The sequence below is a fragment of the Quercus suber genome, unplaced genomic scaffold (assembly GCF_002906115.3).
Source record: "Quercus suber isolate HL8 unplaced genomic scaffold, Cork oak 2.0 scaffold_61, whole genome shotgun sequence".
Lineage (NCBI taxonomy): Eukaryota > Viridiplantae > Streptophyta > Magnoliopsida > Fagales > Fagaceae > Quercus > Quercus suber.
This window is the reverse complement of record NW_027069526.1, coordinates 926,009-951,309: the sequence shown is the minus strand read 5'-3', so window position 1 is coordinate 951,309 and position 25,301 is coordinate 926,009. Positions and strand designations below refer to the sequence as shown.

The window sequence follows — 25,301 nt, the reverse complement described above, 5'->3', positions numbered from 1 at the left end:
TCTAAATTTGAAATATTGAATTTGGATCTCAAATCCCTAAATCATGACACACACAAGATGAAGGGTGAGAGTCTGTTTAATTATTCTCATAAACTATGCTATTGGCAGAATCTAAATTTAATAATACAAACCCCTCATTTAACCAATCACAAGAGGTGAGCATGAACAATCAACAAAAAAAATCTTTTAAAAAAATTTAATTAATTAACCAAATTTTAAAGTGTAAGCTATAAAAAATATTTGACAAAACCATGGGTTTCACAAGAGATCAGGTGGTGAGTAATGAAAACTTATAAGTATTCTAGTTCTAGGTAGTGAAATTTTCAACCAGAAACAACATTGGAAGAAAACATTGATTTCTAGATAATGGAAACAATATGTACAATGTTCACACTTGTTTATCCTTCTTTTTTTAGTACTCTTGTGGTCCTTTAAGGATCAAGATCCTCTAGAGTTCTTAGGGTACTTTATCAGATAGAATTTGTTTAATCTCCACCTTCCTTTTTGTTGGGTCCTGAATAATATTATCACCAATATTATCAATCCCAAATAGCAATCACACAAGAACATAAGTATTTACGTGGAAAACCCTTTCTACTTGAAGGAAAAACTACAGGACAAACTCCAAATCAATTTTACTATTCTCAAATCAATTACAATGCGATTAATTAATACACCTAATAGCAAATGGCACAAAACAAGATTTTGGGTTGTTCATGAAACTTGCTTTTCATTTATATTCTTCTTTCTTTCTACATATATTTTTTGGGACATTTGTAATTGCCCTTTTCAAAGTAATATTTATTGCCCACGATGCCCCATGTTCCCCCCCCCCCCCCCCCCCCAATTTTTTATTATTATTAAAAATAGTAATAGTATACACATTTAATTAATAGTTTAACAATTGCACCCAAAATAATTATTTTTGGCCCCCTTCCTTCCAATAAGTTATAAATTGGCCCATGAAAATGATAAAACCCAATTGGTAAAACAACTATACTACAACATCTATGTTACTGTGTTGACTGTTTCTTACTCTTTCTTCTTAGATCCAAGCTAATTTTTTATGAGTGTTAAGATTGACTATTTGAATTTTCGAGAAAAATATATGACTATTTTTGCTAAAAAGAAAAAAAAAATGTGCAAAGAAAAAAAGAAGAAAGATAGATGAATACAAATTACAAACCAAGTTAATGTACTTGTAGTGAGTGAGAGTGGGGTAAGTGGGTGGCCGTTAATCAGTGTATGAGGTGGGATGGTAGGTGTGTTTGGCTATTAATTTTTAACTTAAAATATTTTTTTTTTTAAAATTTAACTTACTACTTACTAGTTGGTTGTTTATTAGTAAATTAGTTTAATTTTATGTGGGGTATTATATAATTGAATAGTTGCGTTAATAAATTGGCTCAGTCATTAGTATTACAAATTTTATTATATAAATTTTATAAATTCATGTATCATTAATCAAAAGAAAATTAGGATTGAAAGGGAGATTGTTGCAAAGTTTAGTACAAAATCAACTATAGATGATTTTTGTTATTTAAAAGAATGTTGAATTCTATTTTTAAATTATTAATTTAAAATGTATTAATAAGCAGTTATATTATTTCTCCTCTCTTTTGTTGATATTTTCTTAACATTAAATATATGCCAATTTGTATTTTAAATAATTTTTTAATTATTGAGGTTTTGGCCACTTCTAAATTTTGATCCTAGCTAGTTCCGTCGTTCCTGGATTTAACTATGTAAGTGAATCTATAGGGCTGTGTGCATTCAACTTTCAAGTGATAGATTGCGATGCACTGAAGTTAGTAGTTGATTGCTTAATGCTTATAAGAAAAGAAAAAAAAAAAAAAAATTGAGCACCTATGAATAGTACTTCCCACAATCGTTTGCTATAAAAATTAGCACCAAAAAAATTGTGATAATTTTAACGTCACAAACTCCTGACAAAGTGAATAAAGTACTCTACGAGAAGAAAATGATAGATTATGTTAAATAGAGAGATTATGTTAAATAGAAAAGCAATGGGATCTAATAATTTTTGTGGCTACCTCAAATTTATGATTATTTTACGGTGTGTTTCAGGACTTTTTAATTTTTTTGGTTGATATCTTTTTCTCTTTTTTATTTTTTTGGTTGGGTTTGCTTCTTCTTTCTATTTTACAATGTTGATATAATAAAAATTTATCTTTATTTCTTGGAGAATTATTCAGTTTTTTTTAGCACATTTTTTGTAATTTACTTATTTGTGCATTCAATTGGTATATATGTGATATATGTGCTTAATTCTCATATATATATATATATATATACACATTTATGGGCTTAAAAAATACCAAATTAACATGTTGTTTTTTCTACCACGAAATTAAGAACAACTCAAAAGTCAAATCCAAACTTTAAATGGGCTTTAATACTTACCAAAAAAGAAATAGACATTAATAAATTAATAAATATATGTATCTTCTCTTCTTCAAAAATAAATAAATAAAAAAATTCATCCACAAAATTAAGAAAAACTGAAATTTAAAATCGGAATTGACACGTTTCTGCTTTGGGACCCAACCTCTTTCCCTTTGCCAATTGTCACCCATAATTCTATCCCCCATTTCCCAAACCCACTGTACCATTTCATTCCTTCACTTTCAGGCAATGTGAGAAAAACTGGCAGTGTCGTGATAGCCCTTTGACTGACACTGACAATAGAAAGTTTCCCTTACCGAACTACAAAAATTTGCAAAAAGAAAGAAGCCCATCCCATTCCAATTATCAAAGCACCAGTCATAATCTTCTAATTCCAACAAAAAGCTTAAAAAACTAGGAATGGCAACGGGTTGAGTTCGGGTCGGGTTTTTTCATACCCGGATCCGACCCGCGGGTCTATCCCAAAAACCCGAACCCGGCCTGTTTATTAAACAGGTTTTTTTCTTAACCCCAAACCTGGCCCCTCGAGTTCAGCGGGCCCCGCCCGCCCTGTCACAATTTGGGCTTAAACCGCGGCCCAGTCCCAAAATATTTTTTTTTTTTTTTTGCCTGAAGCCTATACCGTGGCCCAATAATTAAAAAAAAAAAATTGTTCGGTCAAATCATTATTTTTGAAAATGTGTTTGCCCAGATTCAAGCCTTGAATCTGGGCAAACATAATTTTTTTTTTTTTTTTTTTTATACTAGCAGGAGTATACTTAGGTAGAGAAAATCAAAAGAAATCAAAGAATGAAATATCCACATACAAAAATTGTTGAAAAATAATAAAGATCTGAGGATCGGCAGAGAAAATCAAAGAATGAATTTGAAAATTTGAAAAATAAAAAGACCCATCATGAAATCATGGATGAACAATGACCAAAGATTTATGATTTTCCCTATCAAAATCACAAAAAGAAACACAAATCCTAACACAAACACAAAAACAAAAATTTCAAATTTATAATTTTCCCATTCAAAATCACAAACACACACAAATTTAGATTTATGATTTTCCCATTCAAAATCACAAACACAAACACACAAACACAAACATAAAATTTCAGATTTATGATTTTCCCTTTCAAAATCACAAAACACAAACACAAATCCTAACACAAACACAAACAACTCACATAATAGAGACGAAATGAACCCAGAAAGAAAAAAAAAAAAAAAAAAAAAAAAAAAAAAAAAAAAAAAAGAAGAAGAAGATAGAGAACGAGGTGGTCCGGTGGAGAAACATGGAGGAAGCGAAGCGGCTGGACGTGCAAGTGATGGCCGGCGGTGACAGATCGGTGGGGGTTGCGTAAGAGGGAGTGACTGAGTGAAGAGTGGGAGACGAGAAAGAGAGCAAGGAGGCAGCTGAGTGAAATGGGTATGGGATTAGGGCTTTTTTTTAAGTTATATATAGGGGGGGTATTTTAGTATTTTCAGTTATATACATAAACGGACCGGGTCGGGTCCGGGTTCGGGCCAGGTTTTTGCAAAAACCCGAACTCACTTCGGGTTTTTTTTTAAACCCATACCCGACCCTATAATTTATTGGGCCGGGTAAAATCCAACCCATTAGGGTCGGACCGGGCCGGATATCCATGGGTCGGATATAAATTGCCATCCCTATAAAAAAACAACCCCAACAATTCCTGAGAGAGAGATTAGAGATATGAGGAGTAGGAGGACAGTTTTGGTAGTGGGAGGCACTGGCTATTTGGGACAACACATATTGCAAGGCTTTTCAGAGATCCAAGGCACCCCATTTGAATATGATCTTGCATTCACCTACCACTCTAACCTTCCTCAACCTTTGCTTGATGTCCTTCCTCATTTGCTTGCTTTCCTTATATGGTCCTGGAAGTCTTAAGATACCAAGAGTGTAGACCTACGTCTTATAAGAATTAATATCTGAAGCCTGACCTATTCATCAAAAAAATATCTGAAGCTTGAGATTAAGCCTTATTAAGCTGCAACACAAACCTGTCATTTTAGAGGTGGCTGCAATTCTTTACTCAACTCAAAAGCCTAAACACCAAACATGGCAAGATTAAAGTACATTCATAGGCCTTTATTGCAATTGAGTGAATTGACCACAACACTTTTTGGCTTAATTCCTCATTTCTCAAGTCTCATCTTGTACTCATCTGACTTAATTGGCCCTACCTTTTGAAACACCACCATTAGATATTGGGGCAGTTACACATTATGATTTTTTTCCATGTCAATGACAGGATGCATATAAGTTATATAACATAACGGTGCAAGTAAATACAGTAAATAAGCTTTCTTGTGTTCTGGTCCAGGCATTTTCTTTCCATTATTATTAGTCATCTAAGCCTAGTTTCTCACACCTGAAAAATTGTTAGTACCTTGACTAGCTGGATTGTGAAATTACACGCACCTAGTGGATCTTGAATCCTTGTCTTCACCCTCCACCTTGTTCTTATGGCAAGAGAAAGTGCTATTTGAGCTCTAAGTCATTGACCTTTTCTATTTTTTATTAAGCTGGACAAAACAAATCTCAGATACAGCTATTCCCTATCTTATCCATTTATCTTTCTATTTGGCCTTAAAATATTTGTGGCTAGATTGTCTATGATGTAAGTTCCCAAACAGTTTATGAAGGGGTAAAGTCCTTCTGCAAGGAAGAAGATGCAACTGTTCCTGTGAACGTTTATGAAAATTTAAACGTGGCAGCAGAGCAATTTGTTTCTGAATTTTGAGAAGCATTATCATTTTTGGGCCACAGACTGGCTCACCTGTTCCAAAATCGCTTCCAATTTAGGTGTAGGTAGAATGTAGACCTTATGTGGTACCTTCACAAGTTTATTGGCTATTATCTTAGATGCATCTGATTAGAGACTGCTAAATGTAGTGGCTTTACAAGTGAATGGAAGAATAAATTGTCTTTCTCACACCAGGTCTGAGTTCTTGTTACTGATGGCTATGTTCTAAGCAAACGCATTCGTTTTAAAGTTCTCTTATTGTTGCTTTCAGTGTATAGTTTGCCCATATTGTTCTGCAACCTGCCAAATCCTTGCTATGAGAATGATCCCTTTCTTTATGAAAGTGTCGTCCATTCCTTGTAGTCATCATTTCCCAGGTTTAAAGTTTAAACTCTTCTGTGTTGAAATTTTGCCTCTTTATTGTCTATAAAATTGGATATACCATTAATAGAATTATTCGAAACTGATCTTGTTTGCCAATTCACTGTCTTAAAATAGAGAAAAAACAAAAATAAAATAAAATTACAATCATAGGTAATCCGATTGAGTTACCTACTTACCTTGATCTCATAGATGCTAGAACAAGTTGTGTTTACTGGCTTTTGACTTATTTATAAACGATTTGTGGGGAATTCTTCCGGCTTTGAACTGAATTGCACGAACATGCAAAGTTTACTCCATTGATGTGTTGCACACCAAAGCTAAATTATAGTGTTGACTATTCTTGGCTAACATTTTTGTGGCCAACATGTAAGGCTGTAAATGAACCAAGCCGATCATGAACAACTCAGGTTCGGCTCGATAAAAAGCTTGTTTATATTTGTTTGTTTATGAATAAACCAAGTTTAAGCCTTAGTTATAGGCTCGTTTAATAAACAAGCCAAGTCCAAGCAAAAAAATTTGTTCATAAACAAGCTCGTGAGTTATTAAGCTTGATACACAGTAATTCAAGCATAGATTCATTTATACATTTATATGTGTTAGCTAAATATATTCATCACACATATCTTAATAATGATATTGCCAACATGAGACCACTACCTATATTACCTTAATTTTTTCCTTTCTTTAAACTGATCAAGAACCACTTTAGACTATAGTTACATTTAAAAATAAATAAATAATTAAGTTGGCCACATATGATCCTTCCCTATCAATCATCTAAAATAAAGTTATGAAATATGTTAGTATTTTCTCATTCATAATAGTTACAAATAGGTATTTTTTATAGTCCTTCACCATCTAACGTGAATGTAAAAATTGTATTTTGAACAATTGCTAAAGTTGTAGACAAGGAATGATGAATGAATGAATTTAATTATGTAAATTATTAATTTGAATAATGGCTAATCATAAGTAGGACTAGATGCATGATAAAATGAGTATACTATTTTTTATATCTTTTTTCTTAATTTTAGAAATTTAAGCATTTAATAATGTAATTTTTTTTAGACCTCAAGCTCAAAAACTTGACCTGAGCTCGAATTTGAGCTTGATATTGAGCTTGATATTAAGTTTGAGTTTGGCTTGACTAATTAATCAAGCCAAGCTAAGCCAAGCTTAAACTTTTTGGCTTTCCCACGAGCTCAAGTTCAAACATTATTTTTAGACTTGTCACAGGTTTAAACCAAGTTCAAGTTTTTTATTTTTCCTGATGAGCCAAACTTGAACATGCACTACTCGATAAAGTTCAGCTCGTTTAAGCCCTACGGCAACATGACAATTGACAACATAACAAAAGGTTGGAGTTACAGATAGTGGAATTGATTTGTTGGAGATGTGACTAATAATAATATAAGCACTAGCTATTTTTCATGTAATTGGCAATTACCATCCGGTGGAAACAGCAACAGCCAGTACTCGGAAAATGTTCTCTTTTTTACCTAAATGGTTTTAGTCTAAGGAAATTGAAGCTATAGTTTTCAGTTTACGTAATGCGTGTGACGAGTCAATACTTTTTCAAAGTCATATATTGTTGTTATTGACTTTTCAAGTGACTGGTTTAAATGTGTGGCCGTGAGACAGGTCTGACTTGGAGAGAGAGATGGGGGAGGGGGGTGGGGGGGGGGTACCTTTTTATAGGATGGGTACATTACAGATATAGAAAGTTTTATTGGGATGATTATATTTTTCCAGCTTCAGAAAGCAGTTGATAAATGGGATATTATGATTACTTTGTACATGACCAAAGGAGTGGCTCTTAATTGATGCAGTGGATTGATGGTGTCCTCTCTAAAGGAGAAAAGATGGATTTCTTCCATGATGAGTTTCGCTGCCCAGTGTATGTCAAGGATGTTGTAGCTATCATACTAGCTTTGACAAGCAGATGGATATCAGGTATAATTTTACAGTGTTGAAGTTTAAATACTGGTAACATAGATGATAAACTGCAGCATGTTATTTTGTTCACCTCATCATTCATTTGGTTCTTACATTCAGGATATCCATCTTCAGGTAAAGGACAGTCTTGATTAAGGTGTGGGCCGTGTGGCAATATCAAAATTGCCTTCTATTTTATAACACCATGCTAATGATACTTTTGAATGCTTTGTTTGTGGAAGAGTATCCCTATGAAAGGAATCTAGAGCCTTTATGTTTTATTTGTGGTTATATTTTATGGATGTTGCCAACCTTCTGCATTTCTATATGCCTTGACATCTCTCTCTCTCTCTCTCTCTCTCTCTCTCTCTATATATATATATATATGCTGAATGTCTTTATTAATGATTTTGACAATCAAAATTGTTGAACCAGAGGGTAAGCAAATGCAATTGCTACTAAATGTTGGTGGACCAGATAGGGTATCTAGGGTACAAATGGCTGAGGCTGTGGCGGATTTCAGAGGATACAACACATCATTAATCAAACCAGTGTCTGCATCTTCAGTATGTATAGCATTTAAGATTTAATCCTTAATTTTTTAAATGCCTGAGAACCAGATTTTTGACCTGCCTTTTCTTCATTTGCTGTCTTGATCTTTGTGCACCATCTCTTTCATTTCATCCCCTAACCATCTATCAACTCACTTGTTGGATGCACATTTCTTATTATATTTACTAGCTTATGATAATTCACTTATTGGATCATGCAATCACATTGATTATTATGTATAATTTTTGTGGTGATTTTTGTTCTATAAATAATTCTTCAGGTTGATCGAGGTGTCAAGTCCCCAGCTGACATATCCATGAATTTATCCAAACTAGTTCAGACTCTAAAATTTTCTCCCACTTCATTCACAGATGGTGTCAAATTGACACTCACTACTGGGGCTAAATCTTGAGGACGTGAAGATGTTGTAATTTCTGTAGTTTCTAGTTTGTACAAGTGCTATTGCCAGGGGTATAGCATGAACGATGATTCTCAATACTAGGCCCCAATTGAGACCACGAGTGTCTTTCCAAGTCCACTGCTCTTTGTGGAGTTCATAGATGCTTCTCATGTCTTAAAACAAAGAGAGAATAAAAGTGTTTTTCTTTTATCACCCTTCCCATAATTTTGTTTTCCTTCAAGGGGAAAAAATGTATGAGTGTTATAGATATGTGTCTATCTGGTATGGTTTCTTTTTCAGCATTTTGCAAATAGGTTGTATGAACAAGTTGAAACCTTAAAAAATAACTTTTGAATTGCTTGAAAAAATTATTTTCACATACTGAAGCTGGTTGTGAGAAATTAGTTTATTTTCTGCTTCCTTGAACTTTGTTGAAACTGCCTGAAATTGATTTCCATTTAAAACCTCTCTAATATTATAGTTTTTATTTTTGCTAACATTGAAATCATATGTTTGAGTGTTAATGTGTTCATTTTTTGGAGCTAGTTGACTGACACTCTTTAACTATATCAATATTTCTCAGATGCATAATATGATCAAACATATATTCAAACCTCAAATTGAGATGAATAGAAAATTATGACAGTAAACCAAAAAAAAAAGCCTCATGTATGCGTGGAGTGTAGAGCGCTTGTGATGAGGCTAGTAATTATAACTATTATAACCATTCTTGAATCTCTTGGGAGATAAGACCAGTGCTAAATATAAATACTAATGCATACCGTGCATCAATATGGCGGTGTAAATAAAAAAAAAGCCAGGGAATAAAGGGCAGTAAGCAGTGAATGATTAGTTCAAGCCCACCAAAGATAATGGGCTAATTCCCTTTTGAGATGCCACTTCTTTAAACTCTAGGCCCAATACAAGAAACGAACCACTTGGGTTAATATTTGTCCTAGCTGCTCAAGCTAACCATTTCACACGCTAAAAAAGTATATTATGAAATGGTTTTGTGAGAGGGTGGTCTCTTATAGTATGCATGATTTGTACATGTTGTAAGATGGTGGTCTCATGAGATACATTCTTCTGACTTAGTATAAGTGTTTGGATGTATAAACAAGTTATACTTTCCTACTAATTTGTACATATACAATATTCTTTATTATTATTATTATTTGGGAAATTGCAATTTGTCCTCCTTGTGATAGCCACTTTACTAGTTCACATTCTATACTCTATAGACCCTAATAAATCTTTCATAGTCTTAGTGATTAAAAATAAATAAAAAGAAGTGTTATACGGATTATGTGGGTTTAGGGATGGTAAAAACTTTCCTCCCTATCTTGCTTTGTCCTACTTAACTTTTTTCTACCTTGAAAAAGTAATGGAACAATAACAGGTTTTGCTCACCTTACCCTATCTTTACTTGAAATTGTCAGATTAAACGGTAGGTTTCCTTTCCAACTGACTCTAACTGTCTCATGGACAATTATACTTACTTTCTCTCTTTCTTTTAATACTCTCGTAACTACTCCTCCTTATTTACTTTCATTTTAATCTCATTAATGCTAAAACTATCTTATTAGAAATGACAAAATCCTTCCAATTTACCTCGCTTTTGACCTACCTTATTCTTACTTCATGTAGATTTTACCTATCTCAAAACGGAGACGAGACATCCCTGATTTGACCCGTTATGCTTGTTGCCATCCTTACCTATAATATATATATATATATATATTAGAAGTATATATATATATATATAGAGAGAGAGAGAGATCATAGTCTTAGTGATTAAAAAAAAAAAAAAAAGTATTATACAAATTGCATGAGTTTAGAGGATGGTAAAAAAATTTTCCTACCTATCTTACTTTGTCCTACTTTACTTTTTTCTACCTTGAAAAAGTAATGAGACAATGATAAGTTTTGCTTGCTCCACTCTACTCTTATTTGAAACGGTCAAATCAAGCAGTAGGTTTACTTTTCAATTGACTCTAATCGACTCATGGACAACCATACTTACTTTTTCTCTTTCTTTTGGCACTCTCATAACTTCTCCTTGTTCACTTTCATTTTAATCTCATTATTGCTAAAACCATCTCATTAGAAATGACAAAATGCCTTCAATTTACCTCGCTCTTGACCAACCTTGCTCTTGCCTCATCCAAATTTGCCCATCCCAAAAAAGGATTCAGACACCCCTGATCTGACCCGATCACGCTCATTGCACACCCCAAATACCACACTACTCTCAATTTCTTCACAAGGTTTTATTAGCAAAATTTTGTAGTGGCTGTTTACTATTTTTCTAACCAGTACTAATGAATCTGGCACAGCACAAAATTATTACAGTGAAAAAATCAGTCACTAACTTACAATTTTGCTTCTTTGCTACTTTTTCTTGACATTTTCGGCACATATATATGAGAAAAATTTCATAGAGTGCCTTGAATGATGTCCCAAATCTGTCAAGATTGTAGACAGGACTTAGGTTGAACCACTCCAGAATTAGTGCCATGGGCATTAGCACACGCAGAGATGACTTGCTGTCCAGATTTATCTGATTCAATCTTTATGTTGCTCAAAGTTATTCCAGTGCAAGCAACAGATTGACTGCAATTGAGGTTAATTGCTTCTTTTGAGCTTGATGTTCCAACTATGTCATCGTAGGTCACTTCGCTTATGTGAACTCCAGTTGACTGTAGTTAGAAAAGTTAAATTTAATTAATTTGCATCACATATATCTTACAAGAAATTAACTACTATTCTTTCTAAATATAACAGGGTTTTGAATGATTTACCTTTGATTCACAATTACCTCTTGTACCATTAATATCGCAGTAATTTTGATCGATATATATTGGGTTTTTCACTGATTCTAAGGTGATGTGCTCGAATGAAATATTTCGCGCGTAACCTAGTCCAATCTTTTTACAAATATTGTAAAAGTATTAGATATAAATAACAAAACATTATAATTATTTCTCTAAAAAAAAGAAGAAGAAGAATTGGTCTAGATTTACTACCTGCCATGTCTTGATCCGAACTCCATTTGTTGTTCCCTTGAAATTAACTTTCTTCACATGAATGTTTTCGACTTTGACAGAATTTGCATACTTGCCTAAGCTTCCAATGCTGTTTTGAAACAAACGTGAATATAAGAAATTAATCACTTGTTACAAACGTACATGCCTAAGGTGATAAATTAATATGGTAACCAACACGGAGTTAGGAAATTGCATTCTAGCTAGCCTTTTTGTTTATAGTAGCCAATTGCATGCAAGAAGTTTCGCTTTCAACAACAAATCTTAGACCCTTTTTTATTCTTAATTTGAATGATTATCTTATCTAATTAAATGTAAAAAAAAATATATATTAGTCCTTGATGTGGAAATGCTTTATTATCACTTTATTTTTTAGATCCTAATTATTAGCATATTTTCTCCGACAGAACGAGGGGTGAATCTGTAGACAAAGTAGTGTATGATAAATATTTTTTTTTCCAAAATCAAAAGAGGATTGGATTGAAGAAATAAAGGATATTTTTCTTCCCCAGACCGGATGCGCTACAGTAATACCAATGGTAAGTATCGATATATTGTTAATTTTATTTTTGTACTATACGCATTGGTATTTATTTATAGATATGATAGAATTCAAATTTATAACATCTACTCTATGTTGATTATTCTTTGTTATATGCATGGTGTTTTTATGATTAATTAAATTAGTGCAATTTCTTAAAAACATTTTTACTATATATAATATCTATTTGTACGGTGTATTGCAGGCATTGAGTATCATATCTTGCAAGCGAAGTACTATTAGTGACATTTACACCATTGACAGTGCCAAATTCCATGTAGTAGTAAATCAGAGTAGTGATATTTTGGTTAAGAATATGCATGTAACAGCTCCAGAAAATAGCCCTAACACTGATGGCATTAACGTTGAACTCTCTAAAAATGTCCTTGTCAACAACTCTGTCATAGCTACAGGTAAGAAATTTTAGTCACTTTTGTTCAATCAAACTAATTAATATGCAATCAATTATAAAAGATTTATAAACTGACATGACAAAGATACATGAATTCACTCAACATTGCATTATCAACAGGTGACGATTGTGTTTCCATTGGGCGANTACTGTAGCGCATCCGGTCTGGGGAAGAAAAAAGAAGGAGAAAGAATTAGATATTGAAAAAAAAAAAAGAAAAAAAAAAAGACGTGGAATAGTGAATTATAAAGATTAATTTTTTTTATAGAGAAAATACAAAGATTAATTATGATTGAACTTTAATTTAAAGATGGTTAATACTAATCATTATATATATATATATATATTAAGATTTGCTGTTTGGGTTTTATCATTTTTAAACTCTCCAAAATACTCTTATTTTAAATAATTTTAAATTTAAAAACATATATTTGTTAAAAGAGTAATTTTCTTTTCTATTTTTGAAAAAATTTCTTAAGTTTTAGACTTCAAACTTTTATCAATTCTTGTGTAAAACAAAGATCCTATAAATTAAGATACTATTTCTATCTCATTTTTAAATATTATTTAACTAAATCTAAGATTAAAAAAAAAAAAAAAAAAACTAATTACAAAGCGCAAACGACGATATATATATAGGATTTGTATCCATATATTCCGTACCATATTAGGGTGATCGGTACAAGACAGGTCCCACCATTCCGAGCCATGGCCATTAAAGGTGCCGTTGCCAGTGATATGGAGTCCGGTCACACCATGAAATATTAGCCACCTTCTTGCGTTACGCCCCCTCCATACACTTGGTGAGGATGGCGCATTAATTGTTCCTTTTACCTGTACAAATTTCAATCATTTACATTATTTTCTTTATTGTTTAATAGAATATATATAAACATTTTTATAGAATATATATATATATATAAATAAATGAGAAAAAATAAGTACAATATTTAGATTATTCAATTGAATTTGAAAATCCAATTGTACTATTAAATTTGATTTTTTTTAATGCTAAAATACAAAATTGACTATCTAACTTTCTTCATATTTCATTTCAGTTCTCTAACTTTTTTTTCGTTCAATTTAGTCTTCTAAATTTCAGATTTATTCAACCAAGGTGTTTCTGTTAACTTTTGTTAAAATTTTTTGAAAAAAAAAAATCTGGAAAATATTTTTTAATCATTAATTGAATTTATTTTAATTTAAAAAATTTGAAGAAAAATTAATGAAATTGAAAAATTAACCACAACATATAACAAAAGTTGATGAAAAATGCTTAATTGAATAAACTTAAAAGTTAGAAAATTGAGATGAACAAAAGTAAAGTTAGAAAACAAAAATGAAATCTAAAAACACTTAGACGGCCAAATTTGCATTTCATCCTTTAAAAAAAAGTTAACATTACATATATTATAGGTCAATACAACTTATTATTTAAATTTAATTAAAGAATATGTATCTAGCAATTGCATCTAAATTTTATCGTAAAGTAATATATTCTGCACTATTCATCTTTCTCGTTACCTGAAATGAAATGTTGCTAGATTTGCATGGACCCTGAAAAGTAAGAGGATAAACCAAAAAATCCTTGCTACGTGGCACCACGACTGTAGGATTTTGAGTTGCTGCGCTACATGCAGCCTTCCATGCTGCCGAAAATGCCTGTACGTAGTACATAATTTTTAGCAATTTATATATACCAGCTAGGCTTTATATTTATTAGAAAGAGAGGGAGAAAAGAAACTAAAATTCACAAGGAAATTAATAAAATGTACATTGGAATCATCTGTTTTCCCATCTGCCTTAGCACCATAATCTAACACGTTGAAAATCGTTTGGGCACTTGAGAAAGGCAGATCAGCAGAAAATAGCCCAAAAATGAGCATCAAAGCAAACACAACCTGCAAAGAGAAAAGTAAATATTAATGTCTATAGTTTTAACCAACCTAGTATTATTATCAAAATCCCAAAGGGTACAAGCTTCTCAGTTCTCACCATGGCTTTCATTATTGATTCTGAGACGTACGTACAGCTCGACTAAAGTTGTAGAATTAGTGGGTCATCTACAAGAAAAAACAAGGAAAATTGAAGATTAGTCATAACTGGATAAATTAATAAAGAAGTAATAAGAGTTAAAATATTGTTGGTAAATAAAAACCACTACGTGGAAATCTATATCTTTATTTTTTATCTAATTCCCTTGTATAATTTGCAACCAAACCTAATAATCATTCGACATTCTCAAAACTCTTAAAACATTACTAAGGTTTGCATTTTATTTGTAAGAAACTCCACCGAGGGGTATACATTTTCTTTTTTAGAAACTCTCAACTAAAAAGAAAGAGAAGCAAAACCCCACACACAGAGAGAGAGAGAGAGAGAGAGAGAGAGAGAGAGAGAGAGAGAGAGAGAGAGAGAGAGAGAGAGAGAGAGAGAGAGAGAGAGAGAGAGAGAGAGAGAGAGAGAGAGAGAGAGAGAGAGAGAGAGAGATATGATTACAGCTATGGTGCTCAAGTTTGGGATTGTATGTGTAGAAAGACAATCTTTATTGAAACTATTTATACGTGATCTAAGATAAGCAAGTGCAATATTTTACAAGAAGAAAAAAGTTGGTCAAGACAGGTATTATTATTGAGAGAGAGAGAGATGATTGCAGCTATGGTGCTCAAGTTTGGGATTGTATGTGTAGGAAGACAATCTTCATTGAAACTATTTATACGTGATCTAAGATAAGCAAGTGCAATTTTTTACGACAAGATAAAAGTTGGTCAAGACAGGTATTATTATTGTAGAATAATAGCAAATTAACAGCGTCTAAGGTCTAGAAACATTTAGGGGAGAAAAAAAAAATCTAGGAATATAACAAATTTAAGGGAGAACAACAGATTATTACTATGAATATAGCAAATTTTATCCTGCAAAAACGGATTTGTCTATCTGTAATTTGTAAAGACAAGTCAAAAAAGGAAAATGATGAAAATAGAACAAATAAAAACTAACTTACTAATCAAAGAAAATAATTCATAGTGGTTGTAAGGGGCGAACTTGCAGCCTTGCCCAAGGTTGAAATTGGGTTGGATTGGAAAAGAGACCCAATACAATTAATTTGTAGAGGTAGATGGTCAAGGTTAGCCTTTTAAGCCCTAGTAGCCACGGTTTAGTAATTTAAAGGAAGAAGGTTAGCAAGGACAATAGTTGTAGCAAAGAAATAGAGATTCTTCATCAAGTTCTTCCTCAAGCTGACCGAGGAGCAATGATTGCTTAAAGATACGGTCCTCGGTTTTACAGTGATTACTTTCTCTCTCTATTTTTCTCTATCTCTGGACTTTTTTTGATCCTTTGGATGGAGGACCTTCCTTCCTATAAATAACTGTTTGGATTGCATCTCAACCCTCCACTTGGCTGGTCTTTGATCTTTCATTGGATACTTGTCTCATTATTGCATTGCTGGTGGCAATAGAGTAGGCTGCAAGCCGTGGAGATATTGTTCAAAGGTCATTCTGCTATTAATGCGGCAGACTGAGCTGGTATAGTGCATTAAATGTGGAGGTGGTAAATGCTTTATCTGAAAGCTTCCTCATGCTCTTGCTTATATGTCACTATTGACTTCCTCGATATTCAACCTTATAATCTTGGTGGTTTATTTCTGGTCTCCTGAGAAGTATCCACTCACTACAAAAAAGGGGGCTATCCCAGTGTTTTCAAAACCGCTGGGATAGCCCCAAAAAGCACTGGGATAGGGTCAAAATTCCTATCCCGAAGTTTTTTTTCCCGGCGCTTCAAACTGCTGGTTTTTAAATGTCGGGATAGGGTCGCCGAACCTGTGCCAGTGCTTTTCAAAAGCACTGGGATAGGTCTCGACGCTTTTAGACCTTGTTCCGGCGTTTCTACTTGTGTCGGGACAGCCTTTATGAAAATGTGAATATAACCTATGCCAGCGCTTTTACTACCTGTGCCAACACTTTTACTACCTGTGCCAGCACTTTCTAAAGCGCTGGTATAGGTCATGAATGAATAAATTTTAAAAGGCCTATGTCAGCGCTTTTACTACTTGTGTCAGCGCTTTCAAAAGCGTTAGTATAGGTCATGAATGAATAAATTTTAAGAGGCCTATGCCAGTGCTTTTACTACCTGTACCAGCGCTTTTGAAAGCGCTGGCATAGGCAGTACCTATTCCAGCGCTCTGGAAAGCGCTGGTATAGGTCTCGAATCAATATAATTTAAAAGGACCTATGCCAGCGCTTTCAAAAGCACTGGCATAGGTCATTTTTTTAAATTTTTTTAGCACCTGTAATGTACCTAAAATACATATTTTTCAATACCTATTTTATAGCAACTGTAATGAACTACAATTCATATTTTCCAATAGCAAATACCATACCACATTAAACCAAGAAACTAAATATATTTAATTACACCATCTCAATAATTACATCCCAAATGTCTAGAAATTTATACAAAAAATAATACATCCCATAAGGCAATGGAGGGACTTGTCCCAGTGCTTTCAAAAGTGCTGGGACAAGTCTTTTCCCATAAGGGAAATTAGTAACCCTATCTCAGCGATTTTGGACTTCCTATACTAGCGTTTTTGAAAAATGCCGCTATAAGCCTCCTATTGCAGCGCTTTATAAAGCACCGGTTTTGAGTCGTCATAATAAGATTTCCTATACCAGCATTTTCAAAAAGCGCTGGTACAGACTTATCTATTACGGCGGTTTGGAAAAACGCCGGGAAAAAAAACGCTGGTACAGGCCGATTTTTTTGTAGTGACTCCTTGGGCAAGTTGTCCTCCTAGGTTTCTCAAACTGGACTTTCTAGGCTGGACTAGGCATGATCTAATGAGTAGTTAGCCCTAGTTGCCCCTCGGATGGATTCCACTTGATGATTCCCTCTCTTCAGACTTTCCCCTCCCACAGTGGGGATGCAAATGTTTAGCTTACATATTCGTTATCTAATTTTCCAAGATAAGTGGATAAGTTGCAAAGTTGATTGAACATGATATCAATATTGAGAACTATTCCACATGATTATTGTTTTGTATAACAATTAAGTTTATGTGTGTGTGTATGTTTGTTTGTTTCTCCAAAAAAAAAAAAAAAAAAAAGGTATAAATTTAATTGTTATACAAAATATAACCTACTTCCATATTGATATTAATTCGTTTAGGGTTTGACTGACATTTTCTATGTTCTCTATTTTGTTAGAATGCCCGTGAATCATAAATTCAAGTAACTTGTTTAGGATTAGATCTTAGAGTTTTTGAAGTGTTTTAAACATTGCTCAGGTTGATACAAGTCAAGATTGAAGAACTTACAAGCTACAGAAACAAGAATTCAAAATTTGTCAAGCTCGAGAAATGCGGGACTTATGATAATGAGCATTTTACAAAACGTTTCATAATTTAGGAATTTCCATTTGGATCATGCAAAACCATTTTCTTAAATAAATGACAAAAATGATTAAAAGAATGTAGCACCAAGCTTTATCAAAATATTTCAATATGAAACTATACTATTTACTGTGAGCTATCAAAACACTCTTTTAAAACCTGAAAATTCAACCCAAGGTCACATAACAAGCCGCCATAAAGGCGTTAGGTATGCCACAAAGTCATCAGTTCGCTACAAAGATAGGGTGCCAAGATACCAATATCACAAAGACTACAGCATCTGGTTGGGTAATCACCAGGTAATCACATGTCACGGCCCAAGGGTAAAAACATGAAGAGCTCACAGTTTACATGAAATCAAAACATGGTTTAATTTCAAGTAGTTTCACAAAAACCTTTGAAATACCCAATATATTCACAAACTTCTCAAATTTTCCAAAATCATTTCTTGTCAATAACATTTTTTATCAATTTCCCAAATATCACAAGTCAAGATAAAACATCTTTAGAATTTGCAAATAATGCAATAAATCCATAAAATCCATTCCCAAGAATTATATCAAAGAGGCATATCTCTTCTATACTAACAAATCATGCGTTTCCCCATATGCAATATTAAACATAATGCGCTTTTCATATATAATCATATATAACAAGGTCACAATACAATACTTTTTAAGAAAACATAGTTCCACAAATAATTTCCAAAATGTTTTTGACCGAAAAACAAAGTTTATTCAACGTGGTTATTTTTCAAAAATCCCATTAAAAAGCTACTTACCTCAGCAATCCAACCCAAATTTACCTCAACTGGGCACCGCATTCAACCAATCAAGTTACTAGTTTCATCACCAAGTACCTTGGAACCCAGAACACAAGTATCAAGCTTATTAATAACAAGGCCTACTACAAATTACACTATCAAAATTGTCTCCATAAATCAGAAAGGATTCCCTCAAAAATCAAACCTAGGGCCCTAAAGCCAAGCTTGACCATCCCAAGACAAGTACCCCTACCCAACTGGGAACTAAACAAGCATACAATAAACTTGTAGGACTATAACACAACCAAAGCCTTTAATTTCCGGGCCGCAAACAATGTGCATTTACCAACATGATACAAAATATGTCATTACCAATCCATGATAAAATTAGCCAAAGTAAAACACTTGTCAAAGAAAGCACATATGAACTTACAAGCTAAACCACACAACAAAAGCTTGGAGTAATTTCCTTAAAGTCTCAGCATTCTAATCACACTTTCAAATAACTTGCAACATGTCAGTCCTTTTTATAAAATTCATTTGGTCCACTTAGTGTTATCCAAAAAGCTTGAAATTAAGTAGGGAGAAGCCTTTATACGTCTAGTATGTACCACCAAAAAATTTAGCTCAAAATGATTTTTCTATGGTTTATTAAAAATCACGTAATGCAGCTTACTCAAATTTGTTAGGGATAGATTTTCAATCCCAAAATAAAATTACTATAATCTTAATACCATATCAAAATTACTACATGTTTTAGCACATAATAACAACTAGGAATGCAACCCATAACCTCATATTACAGCTATCACAACACAAGTCAAGAAATTTGATCCTCTAACTCATATAGGCAATTTACCAAACACTTAGCATGCAACAAGCAGATGCATTTACATATATCAAAGTCATTCAAATGCAAAAGAAACACTTTGAAATCAAGTCATACAACAACAAAACCCATATAGCTACTCTAAGAAACCAAATCTCAAATACTATTAATAAAATAGACAACCAAAACACCTCTTCAAAGCAAAAATCCCCCAAATGGGTTGAAAATTTCAGATTTAAATAAAAACCTTGCTACCCAAATTGTCACCCATAATTCTATCCCCCATTTCCCAAACCCACGTACCATTTCATTCCTTCACTTTCAGGTAATGTGAGAAACACTGGCAGTGTCATGACAGCCCTCTGACTGACACTGACAACAGAAAGTTTTCCTTACCGAACTACAAAAATTTGCAAAAAGAAATAAGCCCATCCCATTCCAATTATCAAAGCACCAGTCATAATCTTCCAATTCCAACAAAAAGCTTAAAAAACAACAACCCCAACAATTCCTGAGAGAGAGATTAGAGATATGGTAGTAGGAAGAGAGTTTTGGTAGTGGGAGGCACTAGCTATTTGGGACAACACATATTGCAAGGCTTTTCAAAGATCCAGGGCACCCCATTTGAATATGATCTTGCATTCACCTACCACTCTAACCTTCCTCAACCTCTGCTTGATGTCCTTCCTCATTTGCTTGCTTTCCATGTTGATTTGAAAATTGGGCAAGGATTTGAACCCATTTCACACTCATTTGGCCAAGTCTGGTCTATTCTGTTTTCACCCCAAAACAACAACTATGTTCACTATTGTTAGTCTAGTTTTGATTTCTGGATTGCAAATTAGAGAAATTTATGAATTTAGTTGGTGGATGTTTTTGTTCTTAACTTCATAATGTGGTCTAGGAGATCTGTGTGTTAAGAAAAAATATGTCTTGAGCTTTTTTAGCTTATTAGTAATAGATTATGGGCATTTTCTGCATGCTGCATTATGTGTTTAAAAGTGCACGTGAAACAAACAACTCAAAGTACCTGTACCTGGGAATCTTTAGTCGTTTTTATCGATTCTATTAATTCATACTTTTTTTTTGGCCCCAGGAATTTATTGGAAATCATGAAAGTAGTATAACTGAATTGCCATCTTCCTTTTTCATTGTCAAGTTCAGAATTAAGAATTATCCAACTTTTAGTTACCACCAATGGAGGTCCATATGTCTTAGTCATTAGTCGTCTAGGCAGAATTCAAAAAATCTGAAATTCTAAAAAGCTTTGTCTACTGACAATTACCATATATTTGATATAAATCTAATGTGTTGTTTTTGATTTTTTTTTAATATATATAAATAAATATATAAGAAGAATAGATTTTTAAATTTTAAAAATAGATGAACTTCTATCTATACTTTCAAGTACTGACAAGTATGTCATACTTGGAATGCCAACCTAATGTGGTCGTGAATTGTGCGGCACTCTCGGTACCTCGATGTCTGTGAAATGGATCCTGCTGCTGCACTCTCTGTTAATGTGCCATCTTCTCTTGTTGATTGGTTATCAAACTTAAACGAGGGTAGTACCCTTTTGATTCACTTGTCAACTGATCAAGGTAAGTACTGCTAAAATTACTGGAGGAAATGAAAGCAGAAAATGTAATTACCATGAATTGTTACGTATTCTTCCTGTTTGTATATATGGTCCTGAAGTCTTAAGATACCTAGAGTGTAGACCTACGTCTCATAAGAATTAATATCTGAAGCTTGACCTATTTATCAAAAAAATACCTGAAGCTTGAGTTTAAGCCTTATTAAGCTGCAACACAAGCCTACCATTTTAGAGGTGGCTACAATTGTTTACTCAACTCAAAAGCCTAAACACCAAACATGGCAAGATTAAAGTACATTCATAGGCCTTTATTGTAATTGAGTGAATTGACCACAACACTTTCTGGCTTAATTCCCCTTTTCTCAAGTCTCATCTTGTACTCATTTGATTTAATTGGCCCTACCTTTTGAAACACCACCATTAGATATTGGGGCAGTTACACATTATGATTTTTTTCCATGTCAATGACAGCATGCATATAAGTTATATAACATACCAGTGCAAGTAAATACAGTAAATAACCTTTCTTGTGTTCTGGTCCAAGCATTTTATTTCCATTATTATTAGTCATCTAAGCTTAGTTTCTCACACCTGAAAAATTGTTAGTACCTTGACTAGCTGGATTGTGAAATTACACTTGCACCTAGTGGATCTTGAATCCTTGTCCTCACCCTCCACCTTGTTCTTATGGCAAGAGAAAGTGTTATTTGAGCTCTAAGTCATTGAGCTTTTCTATTTTTCATTTAGCTTGACAAAACAAATCTCAGATACAGCTGTTCCCTATCTCATCCATTTATCATTCTATTTGGCCTTAAAATATTTGTTGCTAGATTGTCTATGATGTAAATCCCCAAACAATTTATGAAGGGGTGAAGTCCTGCTACAGGGAAGAAGATGAAACTGTTCTTGTGAACATTTATGGAAAATCAAAAGTGGCAGCAGAGCAGTTTGTTTTTGAATTTTGAGAAGCAGTATCATTTTTGGGCCATAGACTAGCTCACCTGTTCCAAAATCGCTTCCACTTTAGGTGTGTACGTAGAATGTAGACCTTATGTTGTACATTCACAAGTTTGTTGGCTATTATATTAGCTGCATCTAATTAGAGACTGCTAAATGTAGCGGCTTTATAAGTGATGGGAAGAATAAATTGTCTTTCTCGCACCAGATCTGAGTGCTTGTTACTGATGGCTATGTTCTAAGCAAATGCATTCATTTTAAAGTTCTCTTATTGTTGCTTTCAGTATATAGTTTGCCCATATTGTTCTGCAACTTGCCAAATCCTTGCTTATGAAAGTGTCATCCATTCCTTATAGTCATCATTTCCCAGGTTTAAAGTTTAAACTCTTCTGCGTTGAAATTTTGCCTCTTTATGGTTTATAAAATTGGATATACCATTAATAGAATGATTTGAAACTGATCTTGTTTGCTAGTTTACTGTCTTAAAATAGAGAAAAACCAAAAATAAAATAAAATTACAATCATAGGTAATCCAATTGAGTTACCTTGATCTTATAGATGCTAGAACATGTTATGTTTACTGGCTTTTGACTGATTTATAAACGATTAGTGGGAAATTCTTCCTACTTTGAACTGAATTGCACAAACATGCAAAGTTTACTCCATTGATGTGTTGCACACCAAAACTAAATTATATTGTTCACTATTCTTGGCTAACATTTTTGTGGCCAACGTGACAACTGACAACATAGCAAAAGGTTGGAGTTACAGATAGTGGAATTGATTTGTTGGAGATAGGAGTAATAATAATATAAGCACTAGCAATTTTTCATGTGATTGGCAATTACCATCCAGGGGAAACATCCACAGCAAGTACTCGGAAAATGTTTTCTTTTTTTACCAAAATAATTTTAAGTGGTCTAAGGAAATTGAAGCTATAGTTTCAATTTACGTAATGTGTGAGACGAGTCAATAATTTTTCAAAGTCATATATTGTTGTTATTGACTTTTCAAGTGACTGGTTTAAATGTGTGGCCATGAGACAGGTCTGGCTTAGAGAAAGAGAGATTTTGGGGGGTGGGGGGGGATACCTTTTTATAGGATGGGTAAATTATAGATATAGAAAGTTTATTGGAATGATTATATTTTTACAGCTTTAGAAAGCAATTGATAAATGGGATATTATGATTACTTTGTACACGACCAAAGGAGTGGCTCTCAATTGATGCAGTGGATTGATGGTGTCCTCTCTAAAGGAGAAAATACGGACTTCTTCCATGACGAGTTTGGCTGCCCAGTGTATGTCAAGGATGTTGTAGCTATCATACGAGCTTTGACAAGCAAATGGATATTAGGTATAATTTTACAGTATCGAAGTTTAAATACTGGTAACATAGATGATAAACTACAATATGTTATTTTTTCACCTCATCATTCATTTGGTTCTTACATTCAAGATATCCATCTTCTGGTAAAGGACAGTCTTGATTAAGGTGTGGACCATGTGGCAATATCAAAATTGCCTTCTGTTCTATAATACCATGCTAATGATACTTTTGAATGCTTTGTTTGTGGAAGAGTATCCCTATGAAAGGAAAGAGTGTCCAAATCTGGAGCCTTTATGTTTTATTTGTGGTTATATTTTATGGATGTTCCCAACCTTCTACCTTTTCGATATGCTTTGACCTTTCTCTCTCTTTGCTGAATTGTATGTCTGTATTAATGATTTTGACAATCAAAATTGTTGAACCAGAGGGTAAGCAAATGCAATTGCTACTAGATGTTAGTGGACCAGATAGGGTATCTCGGGTACAAATGGCTGAGGTTGTGGCAGATTTCAGAGGACACAACATGCCGTTAATCAAAGCAGTGTCTGCATCTTTGGTATGTTTAGCATTTAAGATTTAATCCTTAATTTTTTAAATGCTTGAGAACCAGGTTTTTTACTTGCTTTTTCTTCATTTGCTGTCTTGATCATTGTGCACCATCACTTCATTTCATCCCCTAACCATCTATCAACTCACCTGTTGGATGCACATTTCTTATTATATTTACTAGCTTATGATAATTCACTTCATTGGATCATGCAATCACATTGATTATTATGTATACTTTTTGGTGATTTTTGTTCTTTAAATAATTCTCCAGTTTGATCGAGGCATCAAGTCCCAGCTGACATATCCATGAATATAACCAAACTAGTTCAAACCCTTAATTTTTCTCCCACTTCATTCACAAATGGAGTCAAATTGACACTCACTACTGGGGCTAAATCTTGAGGACGTGAAGATGTTGTAATTTCTATAGTTTCTAGTTTGTAAAAGTGCTATTGCCAAGGGTAGCATGAACGATGATTCTTAGCACTAGGCCCCAATTGACCTCGAGTATCTTTCCAAGTATCATAGATATGCTTCTCATGCCTTGAAACAAGGAGAGAAATAGAAAATAAAAATGTTTTTCTTTTATCATCCTTCCCATAATTTTGTTTTCCTTTAAGGGGAAAAAATGTATGAGTGTTACTTTTAGATATGTCTATTTGGTATAGTCTCTTTTTCAGCCTTTTGCAAATAGGTTGTATGAACAAGTTCAAACCTTAAAAAAATAACTTTCAAATTGCTTGAAAAAATTATTTTCACATATTGAAAGGGTTTTTTTTTTTTAACTACTTGAAATTGATTTCATTTTTAAACCTCTCTAATATTATACTTTTTATTTTTGCTAAACAAACATTTATTATAACTAGTAAGTTACCCTTGCAATACACAGATAATGTTATAATGTTTTATATAAGATGGTTTTGGAGAATGTTGTATATGTATTATAGCATAATTATTATAAAACTCTATTAGTAATGAGATCATCATAAAAATAACAATTGTAAATTACACATACATATCCACTATAATTATTCAATTGAAGTAATGAAAAATAATATAAAAAATAACTTTGGAGGAATATTATAAAATAAAAGTTGATATAGAATGTGTCTTTTTTTTTTCTCTCTCTTTCTCCTTAATTCTAAAATAAAATACACATCCCAAACACCCATAATTAATCACATCATTTACAAAACCCATAAATCACCTTAACATCTAAATCGTAACTGCTGTTGTTACTCAATATAAAATGTAAGCCCTCATTCCTTGGTTGTAACCAACTCATACAGGTTAGAATTAGATGAAACAATAAGGTTAGATCTAGGTAGGTGTTGTTGAAAGATTGAAAGTAAATGACATCATTTTTGGTCTATGTCTATTTGATATGGGATGACATGATGGCTATGAATAGGTATACATAAAGGGGTTG

General features: G+C 33.2%; 3 protein-coding genes, 1 long non-coding RNA gene and 1 pseudogene across 5 annotated transcripts in view; 3 read left to right on the top strand and 2 right to left on the bottom strand.

Annotated features, from left to right (window-relative positions):
* Window positions 1-5,179: 5,179 nt before the first annotated feature.
* LOC111998542 (uncharacterized) lies at window positions 5,180-8,759 on the top strand. Of its 2 annotated transcripts, none has more exons than XM_065772613.1 (4): window positions 5,180-5,248; window positions 7,403-7,526; window positions 7,944-8,074; window positions 8,432-8,759. In XM_065772613.1, the coding sequence occupies exons 2-4, from the start codon at window positions 7,436-7,438 to the stop codon at window positions 8,444-8,446; spliced, it is 237 nt and encodes a 78-aa protein (XP_065628685.1). In that variant the 5' UTR covers window positions 5,180-5,248; window positions 7,403-7,435; the 3' UTR covers window positions 8,447-8,759. The 2 variants fall into 2 exon arrangements, with proteins under 2 accessions (XP_065628685.1, XP_065628684.1); XM_065772612.1 differs by having other exon boundaries at window positions 8,341-8,759.
* Window positions 8,760-10,788: 2,029 nt separating this feature from the next.
* LOC112036789 (polygalacturonase) overlaps window positions 10,789-25,301 on the bottom strand; it is a 44,464-nt gene continuing 29,951 nt past the window's right edge. The window contains exons 9-11 of the mRNA XM_065772611.1: window positions 11,487-11,595; window positions 11,262-11,387; window positions 10,789-11,159 (exon numbers count right to left, since the gene is read on the bottom strand). Of these exons, the coding sequence (XP_065628683.1) occupies window positions 10,929-11,159; window positions 11,262-11,387; window positions 11,487-11,595 (466 nt within the window). The 3' untranslated portion in view covers window positions 10,789-10,928. The remainder of the gene's footprint in view (window positions 11,160-11,261; window positions 11,388-11,486; window positions 11,596-25,301) is intronic.
* On the top strand, window positions 12,002-12,605 carry LOC136067162 (uncharacterized). Its single transcript, XR_010628683.1, has 3 exons — window positions 12,002-12,043; window positions 12,251-12,458; window positions 12,578-12,605. It is a non-coding gene; the product is annotated as an uncharacterized LOC136067162 (long non-coding RNA).
* On the bottom strand, window positions 12,557-14,841 carry LOC112036735 (probable polygalacturonase At1g80170). Its single transcript, XM_065772658.1, has 6 exons — window positions 14,765-14,841; window positions 14,453-14,520; window positions 14,233-14,358; window positions 13,982-14,119; window positions 13,121-13,291; window positions 12,557-12,622 (listed from the first exon to the last, which is right to left on the bottom strand). Exons 2-6 carry the CDS (start codon window positions 14,462-14,464, stop codon window positions 12,557-12,559), a joined length of 513 nt encoding a protein of 170 aa, XP_065628730.1. The 5' UTR covers window positions 14,465-14,520; window positions 14,765-14,841.
* On the top strand, window positions 18,060-24,274 carry LOC112036723 (uncharacterized; annotated as a pseudogene).

Coding starts and splice junctions, on each gene's coding strand:
- LOC111998542 (XM_065772612.1), top strand. CDS start 7,436: ATGGATTTCTTCCATGATGAGTTTCGCTGCCCAGTGTATGTCAAGGAT. Junction 7,527..7,943: donor GACAAGCAGATGGATATCAG/GTATAATTTTAC, acceptor TTGTTGAACCAG/AGGGTAAGCAAATGCAATTG. Junction 8,075..8,340: donor AACCAGTGTCTGCATCTTCA/GTATGTATAGCA, acceptor ATAATTCTTCAG/GTTGATCGAGGTGTCAAGTC.